The sequence below is a fragment of the Fistularia commersonii genome, chromosome 20, assembly GCF_037954325.1.
Source record: "Fistularia commersonii isolate RoL2024-O1a breed Wild chromosome 20, RoL_Fcom_v1.0, whole genome shotgun sequence".
Classification (NCBI taxonomy): Eukaryota; Metazoa; Chordata; class Actinopteri; order Syngnathiformes; family Fistulariidae; genus Fistularia; species Fistularia commersonii.
The window spans coordinates 7,703,426-7,724,617 of NC_141303.1; the positions used below are offsets into that span (position 1 = coordinate 7,703,426).

A 21,192-nucleotide genomic window follows, 5' to 3' on the forward strand; every position below is an offset into this window, starting at 1 on the left:
CAGATTCTCCTGTCACAATGTGGTTCAAACCTAAAAGAGTCTCAAACAAACCCCCAACAGACACAAAAACAATTCCTTTTTTCATACTGTGTCATATCAATGTACTGCAAATATCAAATATACCGTAGTTCACTGGACATCTACAAAGTAAAAACAAACAAGCCCTATAAAAGTCTTTTCTCCTGCAGCTGTGTCTAACCTAGATGAGGAGAGCAAGTGGACAGTGCACTACACAGCTCCATGGCACCAGCAGGAGAACGTGTTCTTACCCGGGAGCAGACCACCCTGTGTTGAAGACCTCCACCGCCAGGCCAAAGTTAACCTGAAGACTGCATTGCGAGGTAAGCAAAAAAAACATTCTTTCATTATCTATACTGGTCATTCTGCAGTCAGGGTTGTGTTGGGACTGCGGCTATTCCCATTTTTATTGGGCAAGATGAGGGTAAACTTTATACCAGTCACCAGTCTATCACAGGCCCACATAGAGACATACTATGTAATCATTCCCATTCTCATTCACATGTCTGGGCAATTTAGGGTCTCCAATAAACCTGCTGCCTGTTTTTCGGACTTTGTGATCAAACAGGAGAACCCAGAGGAAACCCTCACAAACCCTGGGAGGATGTGCAAACTTTGCACAGACTGTCAGAATCCGACCAGGAACTAACTTTTTTTGAGGTGGAGGTGGTAACCGCTGCACTACCATGACACCCACAAAGTAAACATGTAAAACAAAATTGGAATTTTTAGCTAATGTTGACTTTCACCTTCATGTCAGTATGAAATGTAACCTTCAACTGGAGCCAAATACCCTGTATGTGTGAAAATCCTGGGTCAATAAAGCTGATTCTCATTCTTTATATTTAGTATTCCATATCAAAAGTGCACTTAGTTTGACAATTTTTCTTCACAAAAATTAGCTTATAGGTGTTTGTTGAGTTGGGTTCATAAACTGGTGGGTGTGTAACAGAGTAGGTATACAAACCACATTGGTCTTCTGTGGCAGCACATAAAGGCCTGAAGATAAAGGGAGAGAGATAAATGGGGAGTGGTTGTAATCTAATGCTTACTGTGTACAAGTGAGTCACCTGTTCTGGAACAAAGCCTGTAGTGTTTTATCTTTCTCATTGTTTGACCCTTGTGCACATCACTCCCTGAAAAATTGATGTTGCATGGCACTCAATAACCATGTGGGATTAAGTCAATCCCCCTGATCTTGCCACCAAATTTATCATTTTGACTCAACCAAACTAGCCCTAGGGGCCCAAACTAAAAGCAGACAGGTGTCCTATGAGAACCCCTTTGCTGTCTATTTAACATGTGTGTTTCACATTTTAGATTCTTGTGTCCTTTAAAGATGATCAGTATGGATTTAACACACCATTCCTGGATTGTTACGATTTATGGAGTACACTTAGACATTTTATAGAGTAAATTTGGATTATTTAACACATGATACCTGCTCAACACATGGACCTGCTTAATTCCATACCATTGATATGAATTACTATAAGCCAAGACTATTTTACAAAGTATTGTGAATAATGTTTGAATCCAAACATTTTATTATTGTGTACTGTAAAGCACACTTTTTAGAGATATTTTTAATAACACTAATAGTGTTAACACCTCTTTTCCCTGTCATCCTCCTCATTAACATCATGCATTAATAATCTTCTCTCCCACAGTGGTTACCAACCCTAACTTTGCCTACCCTAGTGGCAGCTATTAATTGTCAGTATTATACATGCACTCATGTGTTGCTCCATGGAAGATGACAATTGCATATGGGGACTGATGGTGCATTAAAGGGATTGAAAGCTGCTCGTATGTTCCAGCAAGGATTCAAACGATGCAGAATAATGAGATGAAGCATGATACAGTTCATTATTTTGTTTTTCTTTAGCCTGCAGACTTAGGAGTAATTTAAGATAAGCTATACAATCATTGAATGAGGAATTAATTTGTAGACAATTATGAAGAGAAACAAAGAGAGATGATGTACCAAATTTCCCCAGAGAAAAAGAGGGGTGGAGGGATACAGACAGTTCTGCCATCTGGGTGTGACAGAATGAAACTGATATCCCCCTCCTCTGCTTACATGCACACATTCATTTATAAAGTCTGTTATAATCACACATAAATGTACTCACACAGTGTCACACATACAAACCCATCACAGCAGGTAGTGACAAGAGGAAGTGTGAGGAGCACTTGGCAGAATCCATTTGGGATTGCATAGCTCTTACTGGAACACATATACTAATCTGTGTGTGTGTGTGTGTGTGTGTGTGTGTGTGTGTGTGTGTGTGTGTGTGTGTGTGTGTGTGTGTGTGTGTGTGTGTGTGTTATAGTTGATATAGTATGGTTGCAGTTGATTCGTTTGTGAAAAAAGCAAAAAAGCCTATATGAAAAAGCATTTCTGCACCACAGTTTAAACTGGAGAAGTCTGTGTGAACTGTTGTAGTGATTAGTGTAGTGTTAAAATTACACAAAGACACACACCGTCTGGCACTTATCCTACACTCAGGGTTGGGGGGGGATACTGGAGCTTATCCCAGCTGTCATCATGCAAGAGGTGGGGTACACCCTGGAATGATCGCAGTCAAACGCCAGGCCACATATACAGACCCAAGTTTTTTCCCTACATGTTTTTGGACTGTGAGAGGAAACTGGAGAAAACCCACACATGCACACTCCACACAGAAGGTCAGAATCAAACTAGGGTCCTTCGTACTATGAGGCCAAAGCACTAACCACCGCACCACTGTACATGTATACATACATGTATGTATGTTTTTTTTTGTACCACTTGTGAACATTTTATAATTCGCTGTTTTTTGTACTTTTATTGTGTTTATCAAATCAAGTTTCATTCAGGTTTGTCATTACAATTGATATCTGTTGAGGTTCTAGATATTTTTATTCACTGAATAAGAAAAGGTCACAGCAATCATGATTCATTTCAGTCTTTAACATGTTTCCTCCTCCTCTGTCTATCTCTAGAATGTGACAAGTTGAGGAAAGATGGTTTCCGGAGCTCCCAGTACTACTCACAGGCCCCCATCTTTTCTGATTCACTCCAGTCAACCAGCAGCTTGCAGGATGATGAGGATGATGACCATGACAAGGTAACATACTTACAAAAATGCTCATATTCTGAAATTCTACATTTAAACACTTAAAAAGTCTATTAATCAGATGCAGAACATGGTGATTATCAGGTTTAATACATTCATTCATTCATTATCAATACTGCTTTTTGTGCGGTCAGAGTTGCAGGGCGGCCGAAGCGTATTTCAGCTATCATTGAGTCAGAGATAGGGCTACCCAGGACCCATCACAGGGCCACATACAGAGACAAACAACAGACCGCTCCCTCATTCACACATCTGAGCAATTAAGGGTATTCCATTAGTCCACTGCATGTTTTTGGACTGTGGTAGGCAAACGGATAACCTGGAAGAAACCTATGTTGACACCCTGGAGACATGCAAATTCCACACAAAAAGGTCCCCTCATAGCTGTAGGGGTCACTGTGCTGTTCCACCATGCTACCCTGTGCTGGGGCAATAATTGTATGGAAAAAGTGCCCAAAGTGCTGTAGAAAGTGGAATCTGCTTTCTTGATAGCTGTCCCATACTGGTATGCTCACACAATGGTGGTGATTTTTGACTGTGCCAGTCTGCCCTCCAGTGGTTGGATGAGTGAAATCATGTTGAATCGGGAAGAGCATTTTTTTGTGTTCCCATGGTTATTGTTTTTCATTCAGCCATTGTCTATGCTGCTTATCCTGCACACAGGATTGCACTGGGAGTCTGTCATACACTTCTCTGGGCAATTTAGAGTCTCCTATTATTACACTGCATGGTTTTGGGGTCGTGGGCGAGAACCAGAGAATTCCGCATAGAAAGGCCTCAGTTTGATTTAAACAAGAAACCTTTCTGTGCTAACCAACATGTCCAGTTTTGGTTTTACCTGTTTAATATTATGGTATTCAACCCAAATCCCTTTATCTACACCGTCATATGTGATACACAATATTGCTACACAGCTACACAAGCTACACAATATTGTTTTTAAGAGATACCCTTAAATAGCAACTGCTAAACAGGCAAGAATTACAAGAATCTCAGAAGTCCAGTTTACAGGATATCACCCCCTGTATCTTCCATCCTGCTAGAAATTTGGAAAGCAGAACAACCTTAGAATAGAGCAGCTAAGTTGGGTAACATAAAGGGTCAATTTGTAAATGGACCACTATTGTGTTGTCACAGCCAAGAATAGAAAAATAGCAGAGAAAATACTACCCACATTGACTGCTGCCAGCAATACCTCACAGAGCTGTAAACATTGTCTGGCATTTTGGAAGCTGTTCCTCCTGTGCATATATGACATCATTTAAAAACCAAGGGGCTTGATATGTGATTATGTTTCACAGTTTGGACTTCAGAGTCATGATTACATAGAGATGTGCAATGCAAAAATATATTGGAGGACTTTGAATGTGGCATGAATGCAGACCTGTATGTATAATTTTCTGCTGCACTAGCTGGCATTATGTTACACTAATAATAGCTAGCAATGTTGTAATGCTTGAGGGAAATAGAGAAAACGTAAATGTATAACTTGTCTGACATGTGGATTCAAGATTTACTCACTGATACTGTTTCCTAAACTTGTTGATGACCCTGTAACAAAACAGGCTGTTGACACATTGAGTAAAATACAAGAACAGACTAGCAGCAGGCAAAACCTATTATTCATTATACGTCTGTCTGGCAGTATTGGCATTAGGTGAGGTAAAAAGTCTTCTTCATATTTATTTTTCTCATCTTCTTCATTATCGCTCCTCTTTGTTCATCATGACCCTCTTTTCTTCATTTCTTTTAGTTTTACTGTTTACCCCTTTCCTCCTTTTACTTATTGCATACTGACTCTTGTTTGAGAAAAACAAATCTGTGTCCTGTTTTCCTTCCTTTTCCTGTCCTCTTCTTTAGTCTTTGTCTTCCTTCCCCTATCTTTCCAATCTTTTCCTGTTATTTTGAGTCTTACTTAACAACCTGAAAGGAAGAATCGTGTCTCCTGCATAAGCAACATTACTATAAAATAATAAGCAGTGTTTGCTTCCAATTCCATGTTGGCTTGTTTTTTTCTACATTCAGCCTTCCTTTCTACATGATTTTGTTCCCATTTTATCCATCCATCCATCCATCCATCCATCCATCCATCCATCCATCCATCCATCCATCCATCCATCCATCCATCCATCCATCCATCCATCCATCCATCTGTCCTTGCAACCACATCCAGCCCTTCTGAAAGCACTTGGATGTTTGAAATGAAGACAAATTTAGAATAACTGATAGAGCAAGATTACGGATCATCTGGAAAATGTATTTTCCAGATGATCATGTGTTTTGGCCCTATCCCTCAGTTAGAGCCTTGAAGATGGATCTTTGCTGGGTCTTCCAGCATGACAACAACCCAAAACACACAGCCAGGGCAACTAAGGAGTGGCTCCATAAGAAGCATCTCAAGGTCCTGGAGTGGCCTAGCCACTCTCCAGACCTGAATCCAAAAGAAAATCTTTGGAGGGAGCTGAAAGTCCATATTACTGTGCGACTGCCCAATATCTGAAGGATCTGGTAAAGATCTGCATGGAGTGGACCACTCTTGCTGCAGTGTGTGCAAACTTGGTCAAGAACTACAGAAAACCTCTGATCTCTGTAATTGCCAACAAAGGTTTCTGTACCAAATATTAAGTTCTGTTTTTCTGATATATCAAATACTCATGTCATGCAATAAAAGCGTATTAATTACTTAAATCAAACAATGCGTTTTTCTGGATTTTTATGTTTTAGATTCCGTCACTCACAGTTGAAGAGTACCTATTAAAAATTACAGACCTTTATATGCTTTGCAAGTGGGAAAAGGTGAAAAATCAGCAGTGTATCAAATACTTGTTCTCCCCACTGTATGTTGAGTTTTATGTCACTTACCTGTCATCCTGTTTTTCCTTTCTACAATTACAGTATCTATCCCTGCTTACTCTATTTTGTTTTATCATACTCTTGCCTATTGTCTGTTCATAATTTTATATCCCAACCCTTGTCATTTTCTTTCACATCTAGTCCACGGTTTCATCTTTGGAGGATGATAAATCTCAGATCTCCATGAGGCCCCAGAGCTCACAGGGAGGAGGCGATAAAGGAGAGGGCACAGATGTTGATGGACAAGCAGTATGGACCAAAGTCACACCCCTTCCCACCCCTGAGGAGAAGATGAGGCAGACGGCCCAGGCTGTGCCAACAGACATAGTTGCCATAAATGTCACAGGTATGACCTCTTGATAAAACTTCCACCAGCAACTCCCATCAGTGCGTAGTGCATTAACTAAGCTATAGTTGAAAGAACCAAGTATAGAGTTCAATCAGCCCCAATAGATCAGTTTTTCCACTACTTTCCTGCACATTTTCCTTAGGCTATCACTGGGATCATACATTGTGTTAAATGAATTCAGTGAATTTCAAGACTGCTGTTTTGAATTGTCACTGGATTTTAGTTAGAGGTTGAGAAGTAGATCAGAATCTGTTAAGCCTTCCCTCAAGACTGAAATCAGATATCTGTTCAAAAATCACTATTTTATACTACACCATGTGATTATATCCCTCTTTCTTCTCAGACATGACATAACAGGAAATGGGAAACAGTGAATAATTCAAACAGAATTGTTCTCCGTCTTGTTCTTCAATGAAATGTCAGACATTTCTTTAATTCAACCTTTAATTACTAGTCCGCAAAAGACCATTAACTTATTGTATTAACATGTCTGTAGGGTGGAGAACTATGTGTCACAGATGTCTGCTTTTCCTTTACTTTTGTCAAATACTACTCCTTCCAAAATGCTTCCCGGAAAATGACATGCGCCTTCCTTAATGCATTTTTGAGTGAGCGATAGTTTGTGAAAATCATCTGACAGTATATCCAAGGGAGAGGGATTTTACTGACATTTTGTCAGGTCAAAGCAATTTTGACTGATGGAAACACCCAACACAGTAGAAAGTAGCAACACAATCACCTTGTTAGCAAGACACATTTTGCAGCGCTACGAGTCTAAAACAAGTGCATACAGAATGAATATAAATGCCATGCTGTTTCTGGAGTGCAATATATTAAAAGTGAAGCAAATGTAATTTTTCAGTCAAACATGAACTTACCATTGATGGAAATTAATTTGGAAATATATGTAAATTATGTTCAAACTTTGTGAGACCATAGTAACTCATTGTCAACCTCTAAAATGTAGTCTTGTCAAAGTAAATAATGCTGTAATAGAGACATCATATCCTCATAAATTTGTAGATAATAATCCTCACAGTTCACTACAATGTTATCTCTTGAAACTCTTTCTTACTTTTGAGACATAATATTCAATTTAGCCAAATTATTTAAGTGTTGTCCTTGTTTATAATGTCTTAGGATGATCACATAGCGTTTGATATAGTTTTTACTTTTAATTGGTTTCATTTAATTTTTCAATAGTGTACCTCATTATTTGCTCCGAAACTGGTGCATTTTAAATTATCATTCCTTTACTTATCAATAAGTTTTGTGATTGTTTTTTTATGTATTTGCTTGTTTTATGTTAACCCTCTCAGGCTCAAATTAAGTTGTGGCGTAATTAGCTAAGTAGCATTTAGCTGTCGCAAATCTGCAACATCTGCCTGGAGAGGGTTAATTAAACATAGTAAATGTGCACACAGTACTTTCTGATTCCAAATACATCAACCAGCCACAGTAAAATGGTGTTATTTCAGCCAACTGTTACTCTAATGTGAACCATTATTCAAATATTATGTTAACTGCATTATGTGTAAATTGTACCATTTACTTCTGGTGCTTAAATATGTCTGCATTACCCTGTAATACCCTGGTTGAGACCTAGAAGGAGTCATATCATCTTAATCTTACAACACTGGCTTAAAAAAACCTCTGACTGAAACTGGCTACTTTTGTTCTCTTCGACTAAAAAACTATTTTTGCACTTGAGATCAGGTGTTTCATAATTTGTCCAATTTGCTTGGAAATTTTGACAGTGAAAAGGTCTATGGGACTGTTGTTTTCAAACTTAAAACTCATAGCCTTTTCACTGTGGTTCCTTAATATGAGCATGTATTTGAATACTGTCACATCTGCAGTGCATATTGTAATTCACTCAAATTTCATATAATACATAACCAAACACTGTAAAGACAATGGGAAATTGAGTTTTCTGTTTAAGTTTAAGCCTGGGTTTTAAAAAAAGCATTTTGGACAAGTTTATGAACATGCACAACACAATCTCTCTAACCTTTTTTGCCCACGGTTAGATAATACATCCCTGAAATGTTTAACCTCACGCTCAGCTATTTTCGCTTTAGAATTTGACTTGTATGTCCACACTTACATTAAAGACTATAGACTTCAGTTTTTGGAAAATGATAGGTACATATTGTCTGATTTCTGAGGGATCTGCTTTACACTGTAATGCAATAAGCAGCCCTGACAGGATTAATCTCAGATAAATTGTAATTAAATATTCTAATTAATAGTAACCACTGGAGAAGACAACAAATGTTTTTTTCTTCCCAATGAAATTTGGATGTATTATCCCATACAGTTCCCTGGCCTGTTTACGTTGCATGCTCAGCCCAAAATTAAGAAACTTCTTGCACGTTATTGAGGTTTTTCCTTCTACTAACCGACTACTGTTTGCCTGTTTGTCCGCCTGCCTTGCTCTCGCCCTCTTGGCTACCAGGGTCAGGGTTTGACCGACAGGCAAGCATCCGGCGTTCCCTCATTAATACTGACACCGTGTCCCGTCGCCCCAAGAAGGTCAAACGCAGAAAGACTATATCAGGGCTGCCTGACAACTTCAACCAGGAGCTAGGTATGGAACATTGTGGAACTAAATGTTGCCCCCTGCTGTCCACAGGCATGAACCAACATAATGGAGAGCTACACTTTGCCTAATCATTCTTTTCTTCCATACTTTCTGTGAATGTACTTTTCTAACTCATATTTATACATGAAGGTGAGAATGAAATCACCACAGCTATCGGTCTGGAATATTCATGTTCCAGATAAGAATTATGGATGCATGTGCACAGTTGTTACTTACCGTTTCAGCTTTACATGCCAAAACATTTCCTTTCCATCTTAATTTAAAACACCCAAACCTAGGAAATACTCACAATATTTTCAGTCCTGTTTGGTGGTTTTATTTGGGGTATTATTTCCCCTGTAGAGTTGTCTCCAATTGGGAACTTTTCTTGTTTACCAATATTGTAATTTGATTGCAGGAATTTCTTTGTCTTACATCGATGTATGATCAATAATCCTTGGGGGGCATCTGTTTGTAGTACTATTTCTATGCTTTGTGTTTGTGCCTTTGTCTTGTGACCATGGAAAAATGTCAGCATCTAGGTCTTACCACCATAAATCCCAGAAATGTAGTTGAAAAGCAGTACCTATGAGGCCTCACAAGGTGTCATCATCTACAGTTTTCAGTAACAAAATTTAAGAGCTTTTTTCCCACACAAATGGGGATAAAATAACAAAGGTATAGGTTTCGGGTACCGACATATAGTTTTCAGACTGTGCTGGTAGTGTTGTGAACACTAAGCTCACTAAGATTGTACTATCCAGTTACACGAATGTTAGCTGTTTGGTGGTAGCAGTTATTAGAGGGAATGTCATCTTACTCGTTGTCAAGATCACCATGGCTGATAGAGGAAAGGAGCTTTGAGGTCTGGGAAATGCCCAGTTGACAACAGCTGCTGAATGACATGATTACTGGGCTGGGGTAATTGTCCCAGTGCTTCATCCCTCCCTCTCCTTGGACTAGAGCTGCCTGCGAAGTAGACCTGCAGCTTAATCTATCGCAGCAGCAGCCAAGCTGTCACTCCAGCTTTTAGCAAAGGAGGAAGAGACTGGTTTAGAGAGGGCGAGAAAAGAAATAGTGTTTTGGAATACAAGCATCAACAGGGGAACAACCACAGTTGGGTAATACACTAGATATTCTTTCCTATATCACAGTCCATTATTTAAATTGCTTGTTCATTGGCCGGTATGTTCTGCATTTGTTTGTTTTTTATTTCTGTGTCCTTGTCTGTATGTCTGTCTAAACTCTGCTCTGTAGGGCTATGCATGACAATGCAATGTTTTTGGTAACAAGGTTTTTTTTTGTTTTTTTTTGTATCTGCGTCTGTATATGCATTGACCACTTCATGCCCCATTAACTGCAGTCTGAGTACCCATGGGACATTTTTCTTTTCAGACAGTGAGACGGAGGGGAAGCGTATTAGAGTCTCTTTTTCTTCACTCTGTCACCCCTCATATCCTTTGGTCATTAATGAAGAAGGCCAGAAGTTATTAGTGCACAAGACAAGGTTACAGCTAATCAAATTAATCTTCTGTCCTGTGGCCAGTTATGTAAGAGTCAAGAAAATTGCACAGAAGGTCTGTTGCTGTAGAAGGGAAAATTTACAGTTGATAGAAGGGAAAACATTTTTCTGATCATTTATTTGTTTACAATTATTTGGACTATTTCAGTTTCTCTCCTCTTTTTTTTTTACAGTAGCGAAAGGACGTGGTGGAGAGCTTCGGCCTCATTCCATGTTCATCCCAGGACAGTACTCTACCATGGGCCGAGTTGGGAGTGTGAACTCAATGATCAGACGGTCTCAGACTCGAGACTCAAGCTCCCAGACAGAAGAAATCAAGATTGTACCTCCATCTATGAGAAGAATTCGAGCTCAGAGAGGACAGGGAATTGCTGCTCAAATGGCAGGAATTTCAGCTTCTTCATCAACAGGAAGTATATCCATCTCCAGTAGTGACAGCTCTGGGATTTTGATGATGTCACATCAGTTTAATGGAGACCCTTCCCGCTTTCACAGTCTACCTAGACAGGGTGCCAGGGTCTCCCTCAGTGCTGATCCCATCTATAGCAGTACCCCAATCAAGCCAGAGGAGAAAAATACACCTCAGAGACAAATTGGAAAGCTTCAGGTGGATGATACCGTGGTGCACATGAGGAATGCCCCAAGGACGGGCACTTTGCCAAGGCCAAAGTCTCAGGAATTAAGGGCGACACAATCCAGTGATTGGGGTGATGGTCTAGCTCGTGTGGTGTCCCCACATGCAGCCTACTCCACCTCATTCATCCCCAATGCTACTCTGTCAAGTTCCTCAGAGGTCATTATGCTTCACACCTCAGGACAGCACTCCCTTCCCCCAACCTCAGTGTATCCAGTAGGTCGACTGCTGAGTTTAGCCTCCTCCTCAACCAACAATGACTCCTCAACCTCGAACTCTACAGTATTCACCCACAGTTTGACCTGTCCTTCCTTGGTCACTTCCACTCTCACTCAAACACCACATGATGATGATCGGATCTCAACAGCACCAGCCAGTGAGTCAGGGCATTCAGATGGGAGTGTACATACTCATAGCACCTTAGCGCCTACACCACCATCTTGTTTAACAGAAGAGCAATGGATCTATGACACACCAGAAAATGTAGTTGTCCCACATCGCACTATGACCTCTAGTTGTTCAACTCCTATTAACCAGCTGTATAGCAGCCTGGAACTGTCGTCCAGGACAACTACTGATTCAAGCTCACTGTATTCCCAGGACAACGATGGATATTACACCTCCATGCACCTTGACTCAGGCTTACGCTCACGCAGCCATGGCAGCGGGCATGGAGCAGCAGCCGCACGTGCCACCAGACACAGCATGTACGAGTGCCGTGAAATGACCAATCAGGAAGAGTCTGGAAGCCTGTATAGTGATCGCTCTTTAAGCCGGAGCATCAGCCTTCGTAAGGCCAAAAAGCCTCCACTGCCTCCGGCTCGCACAGACTCCCTCAGGCGAAAGCCCAATGCAAAAAAGCCCCTAGGTGGTGTAAGTGCCATCAGCGGTGATAATGAGTCAAGCAATGCCATGCTCAATGAGACTCTGATTGCCAGCTTACAGCAGAGTCTGCAGATAGGTCTGAGAGGTGGGAAAGGGAAAGGTGCCTCTCCGTCTTCTCCTTCTCACAGTCCTTGTAGCGACTATGATGATCCTTGGGTTTTACGGCCTCAAAGTCAAAGTAGCATCAGTGCAGGGAGCTCTGCGGCATCATTGGTGGCTAATACGAACTGCGGCAGTGTCTCCAATGCGTACTCTCTATGCCATGTGACACCTGCTCACAGTGAAACAAGCAGTTTGCGCTCTGACTATGCCGATTCGTGGGGCTACTATATGGATTATCCTCGTCACCATGGTGATCAGAGGGCACAGACCCCGCTGGCTCATGGTACAGATAACGTGTCAGCTGAGCCTCCACCAGATGAACTACAGAATGGAAGTGAAATTCACAGCGACAGCCGGGAGTCTAGACATCAAGGCCAGGTAGGAGCAGTGGAAGTGAAGCCCAAAACAACCAGCTCCTCCCCTGAAAGGGTACACAGACTGACTTCACCATCTAGTGGCTACTCCAGCCAGTCCAACACTCCCACAGCTGGAACACCAGTGCCCTCAATCGTCAGGTCTATGTCTCCCTCAGGCAGTCGGCCCAAGCCTAAAGTGCCTGAGAGGAAGTCCTCTCTCCTTTCCTCTGTTTCTATGTCTTCTTCTTCAACCTCCCTTTCTTCCAACACATCAGACTCACTAAAGAGCTTGGGGCCTCCTCCCCCACCACTGCCATCATCCTCCACTCCAAACACCCCTTTGAGCCCACCTCCACGTTTCCCACCCCCTCTTCCACCAAATCCTAATTTAGATCACACCCCTTCCCTATCAGCCCCCCCATTACCCACAACTCCACAGGGCTCAACACTGAACCCAGTCCCCGCTTGCTCCAGCTCTCCAGAATTCCCTCCTCCTCCATCACCTGAAACTCTGATCCACCCTATTTCATCCTTAAATGGGAGCTTTAGCCTTCCACCTCCACCTCCACCTCCACCACTACCAGTTTTTGTCCCACAAACTTCCTCCCCATCAGCCGTAAAGACAGACAAGACCATATCCAACAGCTGTGCTATCTCACCTAAGCCTCTGATCACCCCATTTGCCCTGCAAAGTGTTCAACTTCGCTCAGTTAAGCGAGCAGAGAAGGAAATCAATAGCAAAACAGACACTGACAAAGCTCAGGAGATAGAGGCAGACACTGTTAAGCCCCAAACCCAGGAGCAGCCAACTGTGTTACCTGTGTTGAACTGCTGTCCTGAAGACAATTCACATAACTACAAACCAACATCTGTGTCAACGATCCTTGAAGAATTATCATTAGACTGCAGTATCACAGATGACACATTTGCCTGTGCTGTCCTGAGAGGAAAACTTGAAGATGAAAGTTACTTCTCTTTAAATGAAGAAGGAAAAGATGTAGAGCAGAGTGTATTACAGAGTCCCATGCTGATCTCCCACAGCTCTCCTATCAAACACAACTCCCCAGCAGTCTTCAAGAAACCAAATGTATCTTTGGTACCTCAGCTAAACCCCCAACCAGTCCAAGAATTTCCATCTCAATATGAAGATATAAACAGCATGTTCAAAGCAGAAGATCAACTGGATGGTCTAATACCATATGTAAATGAAGCTGAAACAGAGAAACAACAGGAGGAGGATGAAGAAACTTTAGAGAGCCCCGAGCCCCACGCAGAGAAGAGTGAGATATCTAAAGAAATCCAAAGTGAGTCTCAAAGCCCTGCGTCAGCCTGCAAGGACACAGGCCTTGACCATGACCTGTATATAAATGGAAGGTCTCATGAAGAGGATGACGAGGAAGGAGATGGAACAAGCAGCACGACAGGATCAATCAGCTCCAAAGATGATGACACGGGTGGGCTTTTAAGGATTATTCAAATTCATTGTTTGTTACTTCCCATCAGAATTAGAAATGTATATAATTTATGATAATGAAACAGACTAACTGCTTCGGTCAGAGCCAACACTTACTCATTTCTTCAGCCCATTACCATAAGTGTGTATTGTTAATTGTTCCATTGCTGGGTGCCAGCACTGAAGCCAGCTGATCAGGCAGCTGTGAAATTGTTTTTTTCCACCAAAGTGATGGAGCCAAATTGGAAAACACAAACTTTAAATGTTTGAAAAGTGGAGAAAGCACTTCAAACGGTTTATCACTGGGATAGTGGCTCCGTCCTCATATATTCCTCCGTCTTCTACTCATTCCTCTCTTTCGGCCAGTGTGCCTTTATTTTCCTTCAATGCCCCTTTTTCTGCCTGCTTATGCCTCACCTACCGCTATAAACCTAACTTCTATCTGTTTCCTACTGAATTTCTCTGCTGTTTGCTGTTAATCTGCCAGTTTATTTCGCGCCTCTCATTCTGTCCCACTCTCTATATATCCCTTCTTAAGGTAAGGGAGGGGGGCCAGTGTCCCAGGGAATATGCTTTTCGTGGATGAAGGGAGAGGGGGAGGGGCTCCATCTTATCAGAGGGAGAGGAACAAATCTGGTAAGGGGATGAAGGGGAGGATGGGTAGAGCGTTAAGTGAGAGTGCTTGCAGAGGCACAGGCAGCGGGAGCAGAAATGAGAGTGTGTTGGTTGCGAGAAATGAGGAAACCTTACCGAGAGAAGAAGGAAGGGAAATCAATAGACAGAAAGAGAATGTAAGAGGACAGTCAGGTTCCTCCTCTGTACTACTTCATATTTCATAGGCTGTCAAGTTAATGCAACGCGATACACGCGACTCCATGCGCGGTGTTGCGTAAACTGTAAGTCTATGCGTTTTCCGTATATAGGTAACTAATGTGTTTCACTATCTCAGGTGAAGTGTTCGACTCCAGTACGGCGGAATCATCTCCTGCTCTGCTGACAAACGGGGCTTCAGATGGGAATATGGTGACCCCAACTCCTACCAGGACCAGAACTACAGAGGACCTCTTTGCTGCCATTCACAGGTAATATGATTCACTTGTTTCTTACATGTCTTGTCACTTCCTTCATCTTTTTCGGCTCCAACTTTGCACTGACTGTGTCTGACACCTCAATTCACACACTTGATGGACAAGGTTTTCAGCGAGTTCATTTACCACAGTAAATGGTTGTCAGAATGGCATTTCCCCTTTCTCATACTTTGACCGCAGATCCTTAACTCCAACCAGATTCCCCTTCTGTTTATCATTTTATTATTTCTCTGTTTCTATCACTCTACTTTTAATCTCCTGTCGTCAACTACTCAGTTATGGCTTCACCCGGACTCTCCCGTCTGTAAGCAAACATATCTGTCAAATAGCAGTTTTCCTGAGTCTTCCCACTCTCCGGTGCTTGCTTTTTGGTTCCTGATCACTGAAGGGACATGGAAAGGCAACTATTCAGAAAGCTTGGTCATTCAGTAGTCAAATGTTTATCAAGACATCTTTGTAAGTGTAGTCACATTAACATTAGTCATTTTCAGATGGAGAAAACTGCTGTGGCTTCATTCATAATTAAACTACTCAATACCCTCTGGGCTTAATCTAGGTTAGAGGCCACCAGGGAGCGGCTTTCAGATTTTTTTATTCTGTTCTTTCTTTCTCAAATGCGCTGCTCTTGTGCTCTGTAGTCTGGCATATATCACATACGTGCCTCAGAGGGAGAGCATACATAAATTTCTCATGCGGCTTTGCGGTTTGTTTCACGGTCACGTGCAGTGGCGCTCTGACTTCTTCTGAGCGCCGCAGGATTTCATATCACAGGATTTTATTTATTTTATTTTGCTGGTGACATAATGTTTTATTTTCTCTGTATGAATACATGCGTCACACATGAAAGTGATTCATTATGTGAGGCTAAAGGGACATGAAGATTGTATTTTTTATTTTACACCCATTCTCGATATAGAACAAATAACAGCTTGTAGTTGTTTTTGAATTAATAGATGCATGTGATGCCATTTTTTTTTTCCAATAACATTGTAATTTTCTTTGTACATTTAGAACCTTTCAATAATGATGCTGTTCACCCAAATAATTTTTACATTGTCTTTCACCTTTCAAATACCCTGTTAATTTCACCCACATATTCTGTGTCATCCACTATAGAATGACAGTAGCAGAAAAGTAATGCTTGCCTTTGGGGAGATCCTCCAAACAAACACAATACTCTGAAGTGAATGAAATCAATGATGAATCAGTCTTTTATAGCTGTGGGAGCTTTGGATGTGGACAGTGTCACCGCCTTTCATGTATTACTGCTTGTGTGTCTTGTTAGTTGTATTTATATTTGTTTCTGCGAGGCTGGCACGGATTTGTCTGCTCAGTGAATTCAGGTGTGCGCCTGTATTCACTTTTAAGGAAACTCTTATGTAACGCAGTTGGGTTAATGTGTTGACGAAGGAGCCCAGACAGTCTGATCCCAGTCTGAGGTTGAATTTTAGGCTCTCAGTTTGTTATCCATTAGTCATGCCTTTTCACCCGACCTGAGGATCAAGGATTGTTCCTTGCTATCCTTCAATCCCCACACACGTAGATTTTTCATTTCTGTGTGTATTCTTTCTTCCCTTCCGCTGCTCCTTTCTTCTCTCTGCAGAAGGGCAGGCATTTGGTAGGTACACCTTTCTGGAGAAGTGAGGAGTGGCAAGTAGCCCCTGGTAGTCTCACTGTTTAGTGCTGTGTTTTGGAGCTGGGGTTACACAGAGTGTAAGCTGTGTGTTGCAGTCATGTGGAGATACCGCCGCTGAGCAAAGGCTGAATTGTCCTCGTGCAATTCAAACTGCTTTGGGCACCTAATGCAGCTAGTGTTTTTGAATAATTTTGTTTTAATGTATCCGAACTATCATGCAGAAGTGCAGTTTCTGCATTTTTTTTCTCAACAAGAACTCATAACTTGTCGTAATCACCCCATAGTTCTTTTTATTCTTGGGCATCTGTGTTGTTTTTTGCCTTAGTCTTTACTTGATTGAATTCATGGTTATGATGGAAGATTGCTAGGGGAAGATCTGACATATGGCAAATTTGGGACAAAGAACTGAGCCATGTAGGCCAAGTGATCTAAGTATTATTTTTGTGAAAAGTCCCGTCCCTGAAATAATAAAAAGCTTGGGCTGAGATTATGCTTGTGAAATTTCAAGTATTGTAGCTTTACTTTTATTTGAATAATTTAATTTGCCCTACTTTCTTGACAAAACTGTCCCCAACTCTCACATCCCCTCTGGTAGTTATGCAACTTATATGTTACATTTCCAGTTTTTTTTTTTTCATAAATTAATTAATCTGCTTGCATTCACTCAGTCTGGGGAACTTGTACAAGCATGTCATTAATCTCATTATATGCAAATTACTTTCCACAGGTCCAAGCGCAAGGTCCTCGGCCGCAGGGAGTCTGAGGAGGACAAGTCCCGGTCTGGAAGCCACCCGCAGTCTCCACCTGCCACCCCGACAGGTGTCTCAGCAGGCCCGGTGTCATCCTTGCCCCGTCAGACGGGCTCCATTCAGCGAAACCTCCGCAAGTCCTCCACCAGCAGTGACACCTTCAAGGCTCTTCTCCTCAAGAAGGGGAGCCGGTCCGAGACCAGCTTCAGAATGTCTGCGACCGAGATGCTCCGCTCTACCGATCCCCGTTTCCAGCGGACTCGCTCAGAGTCAGCGTTGGATCCCCCTGCTTCTTCACCCTCCTCGCCAACAACACCGCGAAGTCCCTGTGCCTCTCCCAGCCGTAGCAAGAGGGCAACGGATGAGTGGAATCGGTATGAAGCCTTGGCTCTGGCCTCACCTGTTTCCTCACCCTTCTCAATGAGTGGGACAAAGTACGGGCGCTCACGCACACCACCCTCTGCTGCCAGCAGCAAGTATAACGCACGCAGCCGAATCCTCAGCAGCCCGATGACAGTTATTTGTGAGCGTGAGGGTGAATTTGGTGAAAGCGAGTATGGCGACACTACTGAAAACCTGTCTGGACCTGTGGCTCAGACTCTCTCCCAACTCAAGGACTCAAACGGCACTTTTTCAGAGGAGAGCAGAAGTTAAAAACTGCAGGCAACAGTACACAGATCCGTGGAGCTGAACGCTGTCACTGTAGCCGGGTAGGGAACAGGAAGAGAAGCTGACGCCAGCTGGAGACTTTTGAGACTTCCCTGAGCCCCGACCCAAGTAAGAGAGAAGCCCTGTTGGGTCCTGACATGAGGTCAGAGGTCATCCATCCCGGCACGGGCTGTTCTTAATCTGAAGTGGAGAACTGGTTCTGCCGCAGATTTTCAGGACTGTTGTGATTTTTTTCAGTCTCCTTTGTTTGGCAACTCACCCTTTGTGTTAAGAGAATAGTCTTTCTTTTAAAGCTGGTGTTCCTAGTTTGTTTTCATTCATTTACTGTCGTTGACTTCACCCAGTCAGAGCTTCTACCAGCTCTCATAATACAGAGGAAACCCCTTTAGTGGGCGAAGCGAGATGGCAAATTGAGGTGCATTGAAGGAATAGAAAAGTCGCAAGTTGTTTGCTAATTTTTGCTGCTGTGGTGCTAGGTTGCTGGGCAGATGGAAAGAGTGGAATGTAAAGCGTGCGCTTTGTCAATCATTTTGGCTTCTGCTTCGCTCCTGTTGATCCTGGAAAGTGTTTGAGAGCACCATGGCTTGCAACTGTTGGTTTCAAACAGCCCCATTGTATTGTGAGAATTTAAGGACGTGGTACAAAAGACAACTCCACGGTACTAGTTCTACTACAATTCTTGCCAGGTTTTTACTTTCTGCCCTTTCTGCACGCTGATTAGTTTGCAGATCTGGTGTGTTCTGTGGTCAGTAGATGTTGCAGAGGGTTCAGCGCTGCCACCTGATGACAGGACAGGAAGTGAATTATATTTGGGTATTCAATTACTCATTCAAAACAGCAAATACTCTGGAATGGCTCATAAATTCTCGATTCAATGAAAGGTAGCCTGTAGGTTTTGCACTGTGCCCAGGTCTTTTCTTTATTTGTGTATGTTATAAAGAATATTTTAATAAAACAAGTGATGTCATGACTTGTGTTTTGGGAGTAAATATGAATCTATTCATGTAAAGACATATATGGAAATGTAGTTTTCTGATCTGGTCTTTTAGTAATTAACTTGGTTACCAAAGAGCTGAGAAATTAGCTGTAGCTGGTGTTAAATCTAGACATGAATACAATCAGAGTGGGATGTCAGAGGATTCAGCCATTGGTAAGTTTTTTGAGTTCCTGCTCGAGTTACAACCCGCTCGGCCTGAAATAACTTCTATGCTGTTGAACTTTCTTCTAAGTTTACCCTAATGCAGTTTTATATTGTGTATGTAAATACATAGAACACTTGAGGTAGCGTTTCCTTTTTTTCAATGACTTTGTACATTTTTAGATTCCTCTGTTTGAAGGAAAGAAGTTTTACTTTTTGTAGATTATTTATTTGCTCAAACTTGTGAACTGGTGTGCTCAGGTCTGTTGTCTTCAGAGTATAATGAGTGCCAACTCAAAAGGCATGAAAATGAAGCAAATAAAATGGTTAGAATTTGGGACTAAGTGTGTGACACAGCAGGGGAAAGAAACCGGCTTTTCAGCCCACACTTTTGTGACATTTGTTACTATTTTAATTCCCAGCTTCCCCAACTTTCAAACAAACAATAAATAAGTAAAAAGGAAATCTGACATTTTTTATTGTGACAAATTGATAGCGTTGGAAAATATTTGCGCATTCATGTAAATGCATGTATTCGTAACTTTCCAAACACTCTTCCTAAACATATTATATCTTCAAGTTGATTTTTCACCAGCAGTTTCCTGAATACCAGCAAATAAATGATGATGTAAAAAGTGTCACAGCAGCAGGGATTTTTCTGCTGGCTATTTGCAGTAGTTTTTTTTTTCTCTTCCCTCCTTTGTCAACGTTACACCAGGACAGTAATGAAGGGTCATATATGTCATTTTGCCACCTTCATCATAATTTCCTTAACTGAGGAACCAATTAGGGTTCTTCAAAGGGAGTGTGCTTTTGAGGTGAAACTTGCAAAGTAACCATGAAGGGAAAGACTTGTCTGTGTTGCTGCTAAGTTCAAACATAAAAGCTCTTGAACTACTTGCCACTTTTTAAATAGGGCCCACACCTCCATGTATCATATAGATAAAGAAAGCCTGAAGTGCTTCAATTTCTCGCTACTTCTGTGTGGTACTTATAAAGATACTGTTATTTTCACACTGCAGGGCTGGGGTGCAATGCACCATCGGGTCAGTAAACAAGGTGATGTTTGCAAAGCAATGCAATCTCTGCTTCAAAAAAGTCATGTTTATGCTCCAGTCTTTTACTGCCCTACATCTCAAGTCATGTAAGTCCCACAAAATGAATGTGGCCATCAGAGTAGCGCACAAAGGCGAGACTTCTAACCCCCCCCAGTAGCCATAACTGTTGTTTGATCACCTGTGACTAGAATGTGATTGAGCACCAGAGGCCCTGGTCTTGTCCCGTGACAGCATCATCTCAATTCCATCCTGTAAAAAGACACAAAGACGTAGAAAGAGAGTGAGTGAAAATGAATGCAAGTTGCTAACACCCTTGTGTATGTCTGTGTAATAAAATAAGATATTGAAATACGGGATCTCGGTTTCATTCCTGTTTTATAGCAGCGTCTGTGATTCATGGTCTCCTTCCAACCCTGCCCCTAAATTACCACCTCATTAGCTCCATCACCATGGCACCCACACTCGTCTGTCATCCGTAAAACTCCACAGGCCATCGTTTGCCCTTCGTCCCCTTTTCTGTTGGGTCATCAGTTATCAGGGCACGGCCTGAATGAGAGTCTCAACCTGTAATAGAAGCATCCTGACGCGGCTGTCTCTGAAACCCTCAATATTCTCTGTTGGTCCTTGCTGAAATTCTAATGCTGAGTTTGTTCACAGGGGCATAAAAAGCTGACACACTCAGTCTTTTGAATGAGTCACTGTCCCCTCTGATTCAGCAGCGTCACTTTTCCTCCATCCTCTTGGCTGCTAAACAGCAATCAATACAAACTCCTCCCAGCCATAATCACATTATTGACACTTGAGAACCCCATCCCCAGCCCCCCAGCGGTCAGGTGACCTGTGGACACCATCGTCGCAGGTCACCAGTGACAAATGCAATGGATCAGCAGTATCGACTTGAACGCAGAACAAAGTACAGTATGAACTACAAGCGTGTTTGTCGTGACTCAGCTATTTCAACAGGTGCTGTTTTATT

General features: G+C 42.0%; 1 protein-coding gene across 6 annotated transcripts in view; it reads left to right on the forward strand.

The window, feature by feature from the left end:
- nhsl1b (NHS-like 1b) overlaps nucleotides 1-20,568 on the forward strand; it is an 87,260-nt gene extending 66,692 nt beyond the window's left edge. For 4 of the 6 annotated variants that reach the window (XM_086166931.1, XM_086166936.1, XM_086166932.1 and 1 more), the window contains exons 2-8: nucleotides 189-341; nucleotides 3,007-3,131; nucleotides 6,135-6,339; nucleotides 8,801-8,932; nucleotides 10,622-13,879; nucleotides 14,828-14,960; nucleotides 17,330-20,568. In XM_086166931.1, the coding sequence (XP_086023057.1) occupies nucleotides 189-341; nucleotides 3,007-3,131; nucleotides 6,135-6,339; nucleotides 8,801-8,932; nucleotides 10,622-13,879; nucleotides 14,828-14,960; nucleotides 17,330-18,005 (4,682 nt within the window). In that variant the 3' untranslated portion in view covers nucleotides 18,006-20,568. The remainder of the gene's footprint in view (nucleotides 1-188; nucleotides 342-3,006; nucleotides 3,132-6,134; nucleotides 6,340-8,800; nucleotides 8,933-10,621; nucleotides 13,880-14,827; nucleotides 14,961-17,329) is intronic. The other 2 variants (XM_086166934.1, XM_086166937.1) reach the window with 1 other exon arrangement.
- Nucleotides 20,569-21,192: the final 624 nt, after the last annotated feature.